The sequence below is a fragment of the Vulpes lagopus genome, chromosome 19, assembly GCF_018345385.1.
Source record: "Vulpes lagopus strain Blue_001 chromosome 19, ASM1834538v1, whole genome shotgun sequence".
Taxonomy (NCBI): Eukaryota; Metazoa; Chordata; class Mammalia; order Carnivora; family Canidae; genus Vulpes; species Vulpes lagopus.
The window spans coordinates 51,693,149-51,709,066 of record NC_054842.1 but is presented as its reverse complement, the minus strand read 5'-3'; the positions used below and the strand labels follow the sequence as shown (position 1 = coordinate 51,709,066).

The 15,918-nt window shown below is 46.2% G+C and overlaps 1 protein-coding gene across 3 annotated transcripts in view; it reads left to right on the top strand.

Moving 5' to 3' along the window:
- Window positions 1-15,918, top strand: part of VEPH1 (ventricular zone expressed PH domain containing 1) — a 226,118-nt gene that overhangs the window by 55,139 nt on the left and 155,061 nt on the right. For all 3 annotated transcript variants that reach the window (XM_041733586.1, XM_041733587.1, XM_041733588.1), the window contains exon 5: window positions 2,923-3,089. In XM_041733586.1, coding sequence (XP_041589520.1) covers window positions 2,923-3,089 — 167 coding nt within the window. The remainder of the gene's footprint in view (window positions 1-2,922; window positions 3,090-15,918) is intronic.

The following is a 15,918-nucleotide window of genomic DNA, read 5'->3' as shown; positions in this document are numbered from 1 at the left end:
GTAGTCATGACGGAAAGCAGAATAGTGCCCCCCAAATGTCCACAACCTGTGGAACTTAATCCCCACAACCTGTGGACGTGTTGCGTTTCACTGCATTGAAAATGGACTTAAGGTTGCTACATACAATACGGAGATGATCCTAGATTACACACGTGGGCCCAGTGTGATCACAGGGGTTCTTAAAAGCGGAAAAGGGAGGCAGAGGGGAGAATCAGAGGAGACGTGATGCTAGCGGCAGAGTCGGAGAGACGCTCGCTCTGTTGTCGACTTTGACGCTGGAGGAAGGGCACTGAGAGTTTCTGGTGATTTCTTACGGCAGTTCTAGAAAACTAATACGACCAACCACACTGCAAAGAAAACTTCGGAAGACATAGGAACTTAACTCCGAGGGACATAGCCACTGCTTTGCTACCTGATTATGTGGTCCGGGGACCACCAGCATCACCTGAGAGCTTAGTAGGAATTCAAGATTCTCAAGCCCAAACCCTGAACCTACTGGATGAGCGTCTGTGGTGTAACAAGATAGGATCCTAGGTGATTTCTGAGCACGTAAAGCCCAGAGGCAGTGCCCTGGGGAAGATCTCCCATTCCTGAGTCAAGAAATAGGTATAAAAATTACAGCACTGTTGGTAAAAGCTAAGCAGCAGCAGCGGCATCATCATCATCATCATCATCATCATCATCATCATCATGTCTCTCAACCGTAGAGTGTATGAATAGGTTGTTGCCTGCTTACACGACAGAATGCCACACAACTGTGAGAATAAGCGATGGAGAGCTTCCTGGAGCTAAAACTTCAACACATGGCTGAATGTAAAAAAAATTTAAATTTTGCAAAGACATTTGTATAGTATGAATACCATTGACAAAAAATTTTAAAGCCTGAAAACAACACTATAAAATGTTTGTTGGTCTATACACGTGCAACTGAAATGTAAAAAAAAACATTCATGAAGATGATAAATACCGACTTTAGGATGGTGGTTGCCCTAGGGGAGAAAAAGGAAATGAGTGGGATAGGAAGTGATTCTGGCACCACGTGGCTTTGGTGGGCACGACCTTATTCTTTATTGCCTACTTTTGCCTAATGGCTTCAAATATTCCATAATTAAAAAAAATATTAGTTCATACATGGAATTTATAGGATTTCTCGTTTTTCTCTGAATTTACAGGATTTCTATACCAAAGTGTCTTCGTCAGTTTCTAACGCAGAAAAAATTTTTATGCATTTATTTTTGCATCATGTGATCAAAATGCAAGTCAGCTGAAAATGACTAATCTGGAGTTTTTCCTTCAAGGCTCTCAGGGTATTTAATGGGTATTGTATCAAAAGCCTTACACCAGTTTCCTGTCTTCAGTTGCAAAGAGAGTCTGATTTATCATGAACTTTTTTAGAGATTGATCACTATGTCTACATAATTAAGTTCTAAGATCTGTTGTACCCTGTACAGACTGGGCATTACATTAAAAATTCCCGATCCTTTAAGGAAAAGCTCTTGGTTCAAAGATATAGAAAACAAAATCAAGCAATATTTTGTGATGGACTCAACATTTTTTTTAAAAGAAAACCCTGAATGTTTCTAATACTTCGCATTCCATGGGTATATGGAAATCTGCAGGAGACTAATTCTGTGAACCACGTGCGGGAAAAGCAATTCTCATTATGTATCATCACCCACACTCATTCAATCTGATCCAGAGTTACCCTTCTATTATTTTTAGGCCCGGATATTCTGAAAATGGTAGCCTTTTTCTTCTATTCTCTCTCTCTCTCTCTTTTTTTAAATTTTATTTATTTATTCATAAGAGACACAGAGAGAGAGAGAGAGAGAGAGGCAGAGGGAGAAGTAGGCTCCACGCAGGGAGCCTGATGCGGGACTCGATCCCGGGTCTCCAGGATCACGCCCTGGGCTGAGGGTGGCCCTAAACCACTGAGCCCCCCGGGCTGCCCCTTTTGTTCTATTCTCCTAAGTGTCCTTTATATATGGACATGTCCCCCCGTTCGAGAAAGGTCACATATGTGTAATCACTGCTGCTCAGTTGATTCCTCCTGTGTCTTTCGTCTATATACGAAGCCAAATTGAAAGTAATAGACACACAAACTTTTTTTTTTTTTGTTCAAGAAATCCCTAGAAACCAATTCTCCTGAGACATTTAAGTACTTGAGAGGATTTTGAGAAAAAAAAAAATCCATACCATAAAGTGATAAGCAGATGTTTCCCATATGCCGTTTGCCGATAAGTCCCTGTAGCTTATGCAATATCTCTTCTTGAGACTTTGCCATCTTAAATCCAGTTGTCCATACATGTCTTTGAGGCGAATCATGTGTGACAAACAAGCGGACTGTCAACTTCCCTTGAAGATAGTACAGAAATTGGGGATTTAAATTTGCATTGCTACTTTTTTTGTAACTATTCATAAAAATAAGGCTGCATTTCCACATGTCAGCTGTCTGACCCAGGCCTGCATATCTCTCAGGAACGTGAAAACATTCCTCTGCGCCTTTTTTCTCTCTCTTTTTTTTTTAAATTTTGGTTCCGTTTCATGCTTATGACACTGCATAGTTTTCATTTAAACAGCATCCAAATGTTGTTTCTCGTCAGGAATTCTTTATCAGAACTGTTTCCTTCTTCAGGGTGTGGTGTGGTTACTGTCAAGTGTTCCTCTTTCCCCGTGGAGCATTAGTCAGGAAAACTTTTTCATTAGATAATAAATAAATATGATAGTCCCTTTTATGGAATCCGTTTGAGGCCCGCTGTAGTGATTTTTCAAAATAAGATACCGTGTTATTTTTAGCAGAAGGCTTGGCCATCACTCCACGCTGTTTAATGAGCAAGTGCAAGGGTTATTGCATTGACAGTGAGCGTGTTTCTACTGCTTGTGAGCTAATGCTCGTCATTCCTGGTTTTGTTCCCTCAACAGGCAATGCCATGCTGTTGAGGGTGTTACCTGCCGTGTATGAAAAGCAGCCTCAGCCGATCAACAGACACCTGATGGACCTCCTGGCCTTGATGCCTCAGCTGGAGCAACCAGAGCAGTACCATCTCCTACGGCTTTTGCACGTAGCTGCGAAGAGAAAGCAGCCCGAGGTAAAAAGTACATCACATGCATGACGGTCCGCACAACCAGGCAGGAGAACAGCAGGTGTGCTTCGGGTTTCCTCCCTCGTGGGCCTAAACACACTCACCTTTACGTGAAAGCTCTCATTCACTTTTCCTAGAACCGTGAAAGCGAGGAGGGGATGGCACTGTGGTCCCCAGAGAAGCAGAGCCGATAGGATGGACACGTAGATCGTGAGCAACCGGACTTTGCTTACGTGATCATCGAGCTGAGAAGACCCACAAGATGCCATTGTAAGCTGAGACCCAGGGAACATGGGGTGTAATTCCGTCTGAGTCCGAAGGCCCGAGGATGAGGGGGATCAGTGGTGTGAGCTTTGGTCCAAGCGTGAAAGCTTCAGAACCGGAGGGCTGATGGTGTAAGCCTCAGCCCAGAGGCAGGAGCGGACCAGTGTCCCCGCTCAGCCAGTCTCGTTCAGGCCCTGAGCAGCTTGGACGAGGCCCACCCACACTGGGGAGGGCAATCTGCTTTGCCCATTCTACCAATTTACATGCCAGTCTCATCTGGAAACACTCTCACAAACACACCCAGAATAGTGTTCAAGCAAATGTGTGGGCGCTCAATGACCCAGTGAGGTCGACACATAAAATTAACCATAACAGGTACAGTCCTGAAAACAGAACAAAGGTAAAACCTGTCACTATGGCGGAAAAGCTTTAATTGAAGTTGAGTGTGGCCATGAGGTGCAGGAATCTGTGGTTTCTGGGCCGAGGAAATGAGCTGCACGTGGGGAAAGCAGCCTAGGGTGAGAGCAAAGGCTCGTTTTCTAGATAGCAAGTTGTTGGTTTTTTGGGATCAAAGAAAAGATTATAATTATTAGGATTATTGTGATTATCTGTCACAGAACATCCAACTGAGTGCTGGTTTAAATGATAAAAAGGAATTTACTAGCTAATGTGATGGGGAAAAAAATACCTTCAGGTGAAGTGGTCGATCCAGGAGCTCAAATAGTACGAGCAGAACACTTTTCCTACTCTCTATTTCTCGGATTTGGTTTCTGGCGTTGGCTTCCATTTTCTGCAAGCTTTCTCCTCGTGGGCTCCAAACCGGTCCAAGGGGCTCTCTAGGCACCACACCTCTTCTACCTCTACCACCAGCATCCAAACAAAAGTCCTGAGGTTCTGTGTTTAGGACACACACTGTCTGCCTGGTGCTTCTGCTGACTCCCAAGGATACTCAGAGAGAGACTCGAGGCCGCCAGGAAGGGGAGAGTAGGAATGGATCATGGAAGGTACATATGAGTGAAGATTAAAGGTCAGCCCAAGGTTCTATCGACCGTGGTTGTAACTCCACTTCATTTCCTGATAAAGTCAGTACCCACCACTTAAAAAAAATCAGTGAACGTGAAGGTGAGTACTGGAACATTTGAAGTCAACCCTCGAACCATGCAGAGAAAAGCAGGCGAGAAGGGTCGTATGCACAATTAACCGCGGTAGGCTGCCGTGGCTGCAAGGGCCCGACGGTAGGAATGACTTCTTATCTCCTTCTGTATCGCAGACCTTGGCGGTAGCTCTCCGTGAGCAGTCACAAAACCAAACAGAATAAATGGTGATAAATGATTTGCAAATGGTAGAAGCAGAAGATAGGGCAGTGAGTTCTACCTTAGGGAGAAACAAGAGTCAAGAAGATACACAACAGAAGTGGCATCATGGCCAGACCTTGAAGAGTGGGAGGGTTTGTTCCAGGTGGAGCATGGGGCACAGGGCCTTGGGGAGCGGAGACAGGGCTGGGGGTCCTGGACACTGGAGAGATACCTGGCCCTACCCCTAGAGATTTCAATTCAGGAGGCCTGGGAAGGGGCCCCAGACTCTTTTCCTGCTGCTTCAGGGACCACACTCGGAGTAGCTAGGCCAGAGGCTGGGCAGGGAACTGGGGACAGCTGTTACCTGATGTGCGTGTGCTTTTGCTTTTGCTCTTAGGGCAGCGTATCGTCATTATTTTTGCGTGCCTGTCTTTCCCGGGGCACACTGGACACCTTGAGGGGCATGGGAGCTGTGTCTGCGTATTTACATGCTCTCCCTACCGTAGTGCTGGACACGCAGTAGTTGTTCAATGAAAAGTTGTTGAATTCAAAAATAAGTCAATAACCAGAAGAGATCAAAGAGATCGGAGACCATGGGGAACCGGGGAAAAGATGTGTTGTGGGCTCCAAAGGGTGTAAAGTGGCCCCACAGGACCAAGATCTAGTCAAGGAGCCTGGAGATCAGGACTGACCTTAGATTTGGCAACTGGGGACTATTAAATTTAATGACAAGAGATTGAAGATGTGCAACAAAGTACTAGCTAGAATCAGATGCTAGTAGAAGTTAGAGAATGAATTGCAGAGTGTAAATGGAGGAATCCGTTTGGGAAAGAATTAAGGACAGAAAGTTCGAGCAAAGCTGTAGCAGAGTTTGGACAAGGAGTAGAGTTGAAGGATCGTTGGATCATCTAAACGGAGGCTGGGAGTGAAGGGTGCAGAAGGAGTGGGATGTTTGTTTTCCATCCCTGCTGAAACAAATGACCACAAACCTGGTGGTTTAAGATAGTACCAATCTGTTATCCTCCAGTTCTTGAGATGGGAAGTCCACAATAGGTCAGCAGGGCTGCATTCCTTCCGGAGGTGCTGGGGGAGACACTGGTTCCTTGCCCTTTTCCCTGCCTGCCCAGCTCAGCTCCTGTCCTGCCTCCCTCTCGCCTCTGCTTTTCTCATCACGTCTCCTTCTCTGACTCTGAGCCTCCTCCGTCCCTCCTCTAAGGCCCCCTTGGTGCCATCCAGAAGATCCAGGATTATCTCTCCATCTCAAGACCTTTAACTTAATCATACCTACAAAGTCCTTTTTGCCATTTAAGGCAACATGGTCATAGGTTCTGGGGGTTACGACGTATATACATCTTTGGGGAGTCATTCTTCTGCCTACCACGGCTAGACCCTGGGGACCAGATGATACAGGTGACGGGGAAGGGTGACCAAAAAGCCAAACTTGACTTGATTAAGGAGGCAGCTGGTGTGCCATTTTATCTGCAGCCTGCAAGCAAGAGCAAAGCCTAGTTTTGGGAAAGGCAGGTTCAAAACAAGGGGGATCTGGGGAGAGTAACTTAATTCAATTTATTTCCCAGGAGCTAAAGGCTGGACAGAAAGGCAAATGAAACCAGCAGGAGACTCACTTCTAGGAAGGAAGACAGAAAAGACTTGGGGTCTCCCCACCGAAGACGATGGGGTCCAAGAGTGAGGGTGGCACCATGTGTGACATTCAAAGAGGTCCCGTCAGACACCTGGTCCAGCCCTTCTGTGGCTGCCCAGATGCTCAGGAAAGGACGTAGGAGACCATTTACAAACCAGGCCCCTGACCACTGCCTGTTGTCATAGGGTCTCTCTAACTCCAGCGCCTTGCACAATCATATGGTCCAGGGATGGGCAGGGACTCCCCGCTCTGGGAGCTGAGTGTTTACGTATACGCTGTGTCCTGCACCTGGCTGTTCTTCCCTCACCACTCCCACTCTTTCTGAGCTGACTATTCCTGGTCCTTAGATTTCAGTTTCTTGCCAGGAGTCTTCTCTGACTCCTTCCTTCCCTGCCATAGCAGATCTCTGGACCACCTTGGCTGCGACGCAAACGCCGGCGACGTGAAGGCCATCTTGTTCACCACCGTGTCCCTGATGCCTTGCAGAGTATCTGGCACACAGAGGTCACTTTGTAAATATTTCTTAACACAGATGAGTTAGTATCCGTGCCTTAATCTGCAGAGGACTGTATCATTCATAAAGGACTTCTTCTTTTAGCATCTAATCCTACCAATTTAATGTACTCCTCTCAATGACTCAAGGTGTGTTATAGTTTTCTGTGTTTTACAACAGTCAGAATGGATGTTCTGGGAGGTTAGCTTGCCCCCGGCACACAGATAGTAAGAAGTCAGTGACAGGCCAGGACTTCTGACCCCCTGCCCCTTCTCTCTCCTTGGCCTGGGGAAACAACCAAGTAGCCTCCACTTGAGAGAAGCACAGGCATAGTTTGTTTCACTGTGCTTCACTTCGTTGTACTTTGCAGATGTTGTATTTTTTGCGAATTGAAGGTTGTGGCCACCCTGCATCGAGCAAGGCTACGGGCACTATTTTTCCAGGAGCATTTGTTTACTTTGTGTTTCTGTGTCACGTATTCATAATTATTACAATAATTCAAATATTTTCATTATTATTATATTTGTTATGGTGATATGTGAACAATGATCTTTAATGAAACTATTTTAATTGTTTTGGGGTACCCCAAACTGCACCTATATATGATGGCGGCAAACTTAACAGTAAATGGGTATGTTTTGACTGCCCCACTGACCCTCCATTCCCCATCCATCTCCCTCTCCTAGGGCCCCCCATTTCCACAGATGCAACACAATTGAAATTAGGCCACTTAATCTACAAAAACCTCGAAGCGTTCAAGTGAAAGGATGAGTAGCAGCTCTCTTGTTTTAAATAAGAAACGAGACATGATTGAGCTTAGTAAGGAAGGCATGTCAAAAGCTGACATAGGTCAAAAGCTAGGCCTCTTATGCCAAATATTGGCCTCTTAGCTATGTTGTAGATACAAAGGAAAAGGTCTTCAAGAAAATTAGAAGAGCTACTCCATTGGACACGTGAGTGATAAAGCAAAACAGCCTTATTGCTGTCGCGGAGAGAGCTCGAGTCTCTCGAGCTCTGGATAAAAGATCAAACGAGCCATGACATTTTCTTAAGCCAAAGCCCAATCCAGAGCAAAGCCCTAACTCTCTTCACTTCTTCGAAATCTGAGAGAGGGGAGGACGCACGCTGCCAAAGAAAAATTTGAAGTTAACAGAGGCTGGATCGTGAGGCTTAAGGAGAGCAGGTGTCTCCATAACCTAACAGTGCAAGGTGACGCAGCAGGTGCGGTGTTGAAGCTGTAGCAAGGTGTGCAGAAGATCTAGCTTCGAAAATTCATGAGGGCGGCTACACTTAACAACTGATTTTCAGTGTTAATAAAACAGCCTTCTCCTGGAAGAAGATGCCGTGTAGGAGTTTCATTGCAGAGGAGGAATCAATGCTTGGCTTTAAAACTTCAAAGACAGGCTTCTCCTTCGTTATGGGCTGATGCAGCTGGTGACTTTAAGTTGAAGCCAGTGCTCACTCACCATTTTGGAAATCCTAGAGCCCTTAAGAATCGTGCTAAATCCCATTTCATGATTGGATTGTTTGTTTCTTTGCTGTTGAGTTTAATAAGTTCTTTATAGATCTTGGAAACTAGCCCTTTATCTGATATGCCATTTGCAAATCTCTTCTCCCATTCTGTAGGTTGTCTTGTAGTTTTGTTGACTGTATCCTTTGCTGTGCAGAAGCTTCTTATCTTGATGAAGTCCCAATAGTTCATTTTTGCTTTTGTTTCTCTTGCCTTCATGGATGTATCTTGCAAGAAGTTGCTGTGAGCAAGTTCAAAAAGAGTGTTGCCTGTGTTCTCCTCAATCCAATCATGAAATGGGCAAAAGACATGAAGAGAAATCTCACAGAGGAAGACACAGACATGCCAACACGCACATGAGAAAATGCTCCGCATCACTGGTCATCAGGGAAATACAAATCAAAACCACAATGAGATCCCACCTCACACCAGTGAGAATGGGGAAAATTAACAAGCCAGGAAACCACAAATGTTGGAGAGGATGCGGAGAAAGGGGAACCCTCTTGCACTGTTGGTGGGAATGTGAACTGGTGCAGCCACTCTGGAAAACTGTGTGGAGGTTCCTCAAAGAGTTAAAAATAGACCTGCCCTACGGCCCAGCAATTGCACTGTTGGGGATTTACCCCAAAGATACAGATGCAGTGAAAAGCCGGGACACCTGCACCCGGATGTTTCTAGCAGCAATGGCCACAATAGCCAAACTGTGGAAAGAGCCTCGGTGTCCATCGAAAGATGATGGATAAAGATGTGGTCAATATATACAATGGAATATTCCTCAGCCATTAGAAATGACAAATACCCACCATTTGCTTGGACGTGGATGGAACTGGAGGGTATGATGCTGAGTGAAGTAAGTCAATCAGAGAAGGACAAACATTGTATGTTCTCATTCATTTGGGGAATATAAAAAATAGTGAAAGGGCATAAAGTGGAAAGGAGTGAAAATGAGTGGGAAATATCAGAGAGGGAGACAGAACATGGAAGACTCCTGACTCTGGGAAACAAACAAGGGGTGGTAGAAAGGGAGGTGGGCGGGGGGGGGGTGACTGGGTGATGGGCACTGAGGGGGGCACTTGGCGGGATGAGCACCAGGTGTTATGCTATATGTTGGCAAATTGAACTCCAATAAAAAAAAAAGAATCGTGCTAAATCCACTCTTTCTGGGCTCTAGAAATGGAACAATGCAGCCTAGTTGACAGCACATCTGTTTACAACATGGTTTACTAAATATTATAAACCCACTGTTGAGACTCACAGCTCAGAAAAAGAGAGGAGAGAGAAAGATTCCTTTCAAGCTAGGACAGCTCGTTGACAATGTACCTGGTCACCCAAGAGCCCTGATGGGGACGGACAACAAAATTAATGCTTCCATGCCTGCTAACACAACATGCATTTTGCAGCTTGTGGATCAATGAGTGGTTTGAACTTTGAAGTATTACTTAAGAAATACATTTTGGGGATCTCCGGGAGGCTCAGCAGTTTAGCGCCTGCCTTCGGCCCAGGGTGTGATCCTGGAGTCCCGGGATCGAGTCCCACGTCGGGCTCCCTCCATGGAGACTGCTTCTCCCCATCTCTGTCTCTCTGTCTCTCTGTCTGTCTCTCTCTCTCATGAATAAATAAATAAAATCTTTTTTTAAAAAAAAGAAAAATACATTTCATGAGACTGTAGCTGCCATCGATAATGATTCCTCTGATGCATCAGAGCAAAGTAAACTGAAAACCTCCTGGAAAGCAATTACCATTCTAGACATCAGTAAGAACATTCATGGTTCGTGGGGAGAGGTCAAAATATCAACACGAACAGGAGATTGGAAGAAGTTGATTCGAACCTCCCTGGATGACTTTGAGGGGTTCACGACTTCAGTGGAGGAAGTCACTGCAGCTGTCACAGACATAGCAGAAGGACTAGAATTAAAAGTGGAGCCCAGGGATCCCTGGGTGGCGCAGAGGTTTGGCGCCTGCCTTTGGCCCAGGGTGCGATCCTGGAGACCCGGGATTGGGTCCCACATCGGGCTCCCGGTGCATGGAGCCTGCTTCTCCCTCTGCCTGTGTCTCTGCCTCTCTCTCTCTCTCTCTCTCTCTCTCTCTCTCTCTGTGTGTGTGTGTGTGTGACTATCATAAATAAATAAAAATTAAAAAAAAAAGAAAACTACTTAAAAAAAAAAGTGGAGCCCAAAGATGGGACTGAATTAGTACAACTTCATGATAAAACTTTAAAGGAGGAAGACTTGCCTCGTTGGGAGGAGCAAAAAAAAAAAGTGGCTTCTTGAGCTGGAATCTATTCCCCAGTGAAGACACTATGGAGAATGTTGAAATGGCAACAAAGGATTTAGAATATTATATAAACTTAGTTGACAAAGCTGCACCAGTGTTTGAGAAGATTGACTCCCAATTTTGAAAGCAGCCCTACCGTGAGAAAGACGCCCTCAAACAGTGCTGCGTGCTACAGCGGAACCGTTTGTGCAAGGAGGAGTCAATCCATGTGGCTGGTTGCATGTCTGTCTTATTTCAAGAAATTGCAGCAGCCACCCCAGCCTTCAGCCACCATCATCCCGAGCGGTCAGTAGCTACCAACATACGGACAAGACGCTCTGCCGGCAAAAAGATTGCAACTAACTCATTGGAAGCTCAGATGACCGTTAGCATTTTTTAACAATAATATTTTATTTAAAGTATTTGTTTTAGACATAATGCCGTTGCTCACCTAACAGACTACAGTAGAGCGTAAACATAACTTTTACATGTAGTGGGAAACCAAAAAATTCATTCGATTCCGCACTTCATTGTGGTGGTCTGGACTATGTCCAGGGTATTCCTGTGGTGTCCTCAGCTGGTTCCAGGAAGCAGAGGAGGGTAAACAAGGGGCACTCATCGTGGTTGAAGTAATGTCAAGTGCCGGACACTGTGTAGGTGTTTTACAACATTATCTCACTTATTCCCCACAACCACTTTTTCCTTTGGGAAACAGAAAAGTCCAAACTGGGAGGGGTAGGAACTGCGGTGGTACAAAGCAGCGGCAGTGAGGTGGCTTTTCATACCCTCTTCGTCTTCACCAGCCCCTCCAGTTTGCATACGGGCTACGTCGCCGTGTCCCGCTGATGGCTCCCGTCATACTGCCATGCCCGAGACTGCCACTTGCAGAGAATCTGGGGCTCTCACTGGTCAGGCAACTCTTCCAGATACGGCCGGGCTACGTAGAAAGCCCCGTCTAATTCCGGCCATTGAGATCTGTTGGCATCAACACCCTGAAAACTTGAGGTGTAAGCCTATGGCTTGTGAAGCCCGTGGGAGTTCCGGAGGGACGGTGGACGGTCACAAAGGTGAGCCAGTTAGGAGAAGTAGGAATGGGGAGGAGGGAGTGAAGGCGGAGTCCCGTAGGCCTGGTGGGTGCTGAGCGAACCCCAGAACGAAGAAGCAAGGGTTTAGGAAACAGCCGCAGTGACGTGAGTGCACCCCATCTGGGCCAGAGCCCCTGAAGGGGGAAGAAATTGTAGCAAAGGAATGACCCCAACCTTTGTTTCCCATCAGCGCGCCCCTCATGGGAAAGCAGGCCCCACCTGCCTCCTGTGGTTTTTCACGCAGCTCTTCGTGAACTCACACTTGCTAACTGAGGTGTGCGGGCGGTGGGCCCGACATGCGGATTCAGCTCCCCTCTCTCACGTTCCTTAATTAGTGGGCAAAAAAGGAAGCAGGGTGGGGGCCGCGGCTGGGTGGATATTGTGACTGGCCAGGCAGGTGGGTCCCCTTCCTCCATCGCTGCCCTCTGGGTATCTCTCTTTCAGGAAACCATCCTTCCTAGCTGGAAGGAGGCAGTTCCTGGCTGGTGACTCAGGCTGGAACCTCCAGAGAATGCTCAGGGTCCATTTATAGGAAAAGGCTGGGTGGTCAATTTTCCAAGTGGCCTTTTGGGGCTCAGCCTGTATTCTTGGCTGCCACAAGCCATGCTGTAGTCCAGCCAACAAAAGAAACAGAATGGTAACACGTAAGAGCCCATCTGCTATTATCCCCAGGACTTGGGCCTCTAGCCCCCACCATACAGAGGTGAGTGGCAGCAAATAGCAATGTCATCCCTCTGTTGATTAATGTCCCAAGCCAGAGGTGCTGCTTTTGTGGTCTGGTCCCTAGAGGACAGAGTCATTTTCTTGGATTTTCTCTCAGCAGCTTAGAGCATTCCTATTCACATACCTAATCCTACAGCACCTAACACAGCATCGTCCGGCTGACAATGCTCAGAGGTCACTTTTGGTATTTATTTAAAATAAGAAGCCATTTGCAGAACATTAAGAAGACGGAGTGATGGAATATATAGAACGTTCTGCAACAGTCTTTGGAGCAGAACTGTGGTTTTCGGAATATATATTTGGTCAGTCTGGTGGGAGTAATCAGTAAAGGAAGAATGACAGTTATTTTATAGAGTTTTGGAGATTTAAAGAGGTTGTTAATGCAGGCCAAATTAATTAGAGGAGGAAATTGAGCCTAAGGACTAAATTAAGAGGGAGCACAGGACTACACACGCACACACAGGTGCACGCATACGGCAGCTCTACCCTTTATTTTACGCGTAAGAATTGAAATGTCATTTGCTGGCAATTAAGTTATGGTGCGATGTGTTCAGATGGCCCTACCTTTAAGGTCCCTGCGGCCTGGGGTGATGAGAAGCTTTGACAAAACTTCAGCTCAATAACAAGATGCTAAACCTGTCAGGAGACTGCTCGGGGAGCACAAAAAAGCGGCAGTGATGAGTTCTGCTCTTGACGGCGTGGAGAAGCCAGGGGTAGGTGCCGTCCCTGGGCTACTTCCCTTACAGGGTCCGGTCTGGCCCCATCTGGATTTCCCCCAGTTTCCACACATTCTGTCGCCTACTAAATGTCGTCCAGGTAACGGAGACCTTAGGATTCTTTTTGCACATATCTCCTTCCTCCTTCTTGGGCTTCAACAGGCCTGGCCCTGGATCTGTTCTCCAAGGACAGGCCATTCCGACCGTATGACCCCACAGGCCTGAGCAGTGTCCCGGATGAGCTTGCACATGTGGGCGGGGGTATTCACATGCACGCGTATGAGACTCCTTGCAGGGCAAAGCCAGGGGTAGAAAGAGAAAAGGAGGCCAAGGAATGGGGCCTAACGGTCATTTCTCTCTGTTCCCTCTAAGCAGACCAAAAATTTAAAGTTCAAATCAGGCCTCCAGATTGTCATAAAGGTTTATGTGTCAGGCAGAGAAGCAGCTGCTGAGTATTTGAGTGTGCGGCGTCGCGACCTCTATTTGTCCTCTACTCCCAGGTCCTGCGTGTGTTAGGCTGGGCCACGGGAAGGCTTCCCACAAGTAGTGCTATTTGAAATAGGCTTTGAGAGCATGAGCATGCCTCTGTGTTCAAGTCGCTGTGGGTGACTGGTGGTATGTCCCCGGTCAGAGTTCACGGTGGGAGGCAGCAGGTATGCCCGTCAGCGAATGCCATGGCATCGGGACTCCAGCCGTAGGCCACGGGCTCTCTTTGAAGTCTTGACGTGATTATATGGGGTTTTAGGACAATGAAGCAGAACAGAAGGAAAGACATTTGGGGCCAGGAGGCCAGCTGGGAAGCTCTTCCAGAGGTCTGCGTCATGAGGCTAACAAAGGCCACGTCAGCTTGCTCTCCACCACCCATCTCTGCTGCCTTAGTGGCTACCCTGCTCTCCGGGATGAGACCTGCAGCAGCTCCCAGTGAAGCAACCCCAAAGAGACCAGCCTAAGGAAATGCCTTGTGTGTAGGAAATAAAATTCCTTCTTATCCAAGAATAATCTGTCTAAAGCCCAAAGCACCACTTGCCTTTGTGTGTGTGTGATAAACTTCAGAAATATCTGTCTTTCCTGTCACCATAATAAGCAGCTTTGGGTTCTCAGGAAATCACAAAATAATCAGCTTTTGTTTAACTGGCAAAATTACTTTAGTTATACTACACAAAGCTTCTCTTTTCTTTGCTTCTATGGATTCAAATCTGCCTAAGCATACGTATTTGCCAGCCAGCTCGTTTTCTTGCTTGTTTTTTTTTTTTTTTCTTTTTTCTTTTCCTTTATGGGACAATGGATACAATATACTCTTGCATGGCTTGGGATGTATGGCTGGAGTTTAAGTAAAATTGGCATGCCTGGAAGCACATGTCACAGAGACCTTCATGTTCCAGGAATAGGACCTGAAAAGCAGGGACTAGGAAATGGAATTTTATAGAATGGGGCAGGAAGTGTGTAAGCATTTTCCATTCCTAAAAGGCTCAGGTTAAGTACGCTGCCCCGACCCAGAGCAGCTGGCTGACACTTCTGCCTCATGTGCCAGGGATCTCTCGTGGTTTCTCCTGAAGGACATACGACCGCTCCCAGATGCACACGCAGCATTAATGGGACTGTTCATTCATTTGAGCCATGTACCAGAGACTAGTCCTGGCCCTTCCTGCACAAGTACTGGGTACGAATATCAAGTTTAAATTCATATGTAGGATAGTTTTAGTCATCTCAAAATGTCTTTTTTTATGTCCCTATTATTTATATTGTATATGACATGTGACAATATGTACGTTTAAACATATGTACAGGGATGCCCAGGGGACTCAGCGGTTGAGCATCTGCCTTCGGCCCAGGGCGTGATCCTGGGTTCCCAGGATCGAGTCCCACGTCGAGCTCCCTGCGTGGAGCTTTCTTCTCCCTCTGCCTGTGTCTCTGCCTCTCTCTCTGTGTCTCTCATGAATAATTAAATAAAATCTTAAAAAAATATGTACAACTATTATGCTATGGGATAAAGCATATCCCATGCTACTCTATAAAATCATTTAGATTTGTCTTCCTTTGATTTGTTCCTCAAATATTTATTGACGCGTTGTCTGGCCAGGCTCTGTGCTAGGCTTTGGGTATACAGCAGAGTACAAATTAGAATTGAATCTTGACCTTGTAGAGTTTTTAATCCTTCTAAACCAGTAACATGAAGAAAGCCTGAGAAGGGTTTGCTGGGAACCACTTAAGGCACAGTCGGGGCCTCAGTCAGGGCACTAGACTGAAGGGGAAGAGAAAGGAGTGGATGAAGGCTTTTAAAGGAAACAATAGCTAATCTGAGGCCTCAAGAATGAGGAGTGTCCAGCAAAATAGGGGCAATAAAAATTATAGGCAAAGTTAATCACATGAGCTAAATTGTAGATGCAAGAGAAAACTTAGCAGTTCAAGAAAAGTTCTTTTAAAAATCAACATGGTTGAAGTATGATATGTGATGGGACCTGAAGGGGGGAGAGTAGAAGAGGTAAGATCAGTCTAGAAAGATGGAGGAGTCAGCCCAGAAAAGGTATGTTGAGTCTCTGTCTTGAGAGCAATGGCGAATTAGTGAAGTATGTTAAGCAGGGGACGTGTTGACATCGGGGCCACAGAGCAGAAAAGGAATTGGGTGGACAAGACTGAAGGCAGAGAGAATAGTGAGAAAGCTGTTGGAATAACGCGAGCTCAGGACGATGGGATCCGTGGTCTTAGCTTAGATGTGCCTGCCGAGAGAGCACTTCCCTGGCTCCAGCCTAGAGTAGGGCCCCAGGACAGTCTCTCATAGCACCTTGTACTTTCCCTGCCTGGAATTAATTAGAATTTGTGACTACACATTTCCTTTGTAATTACTCGTTTTACC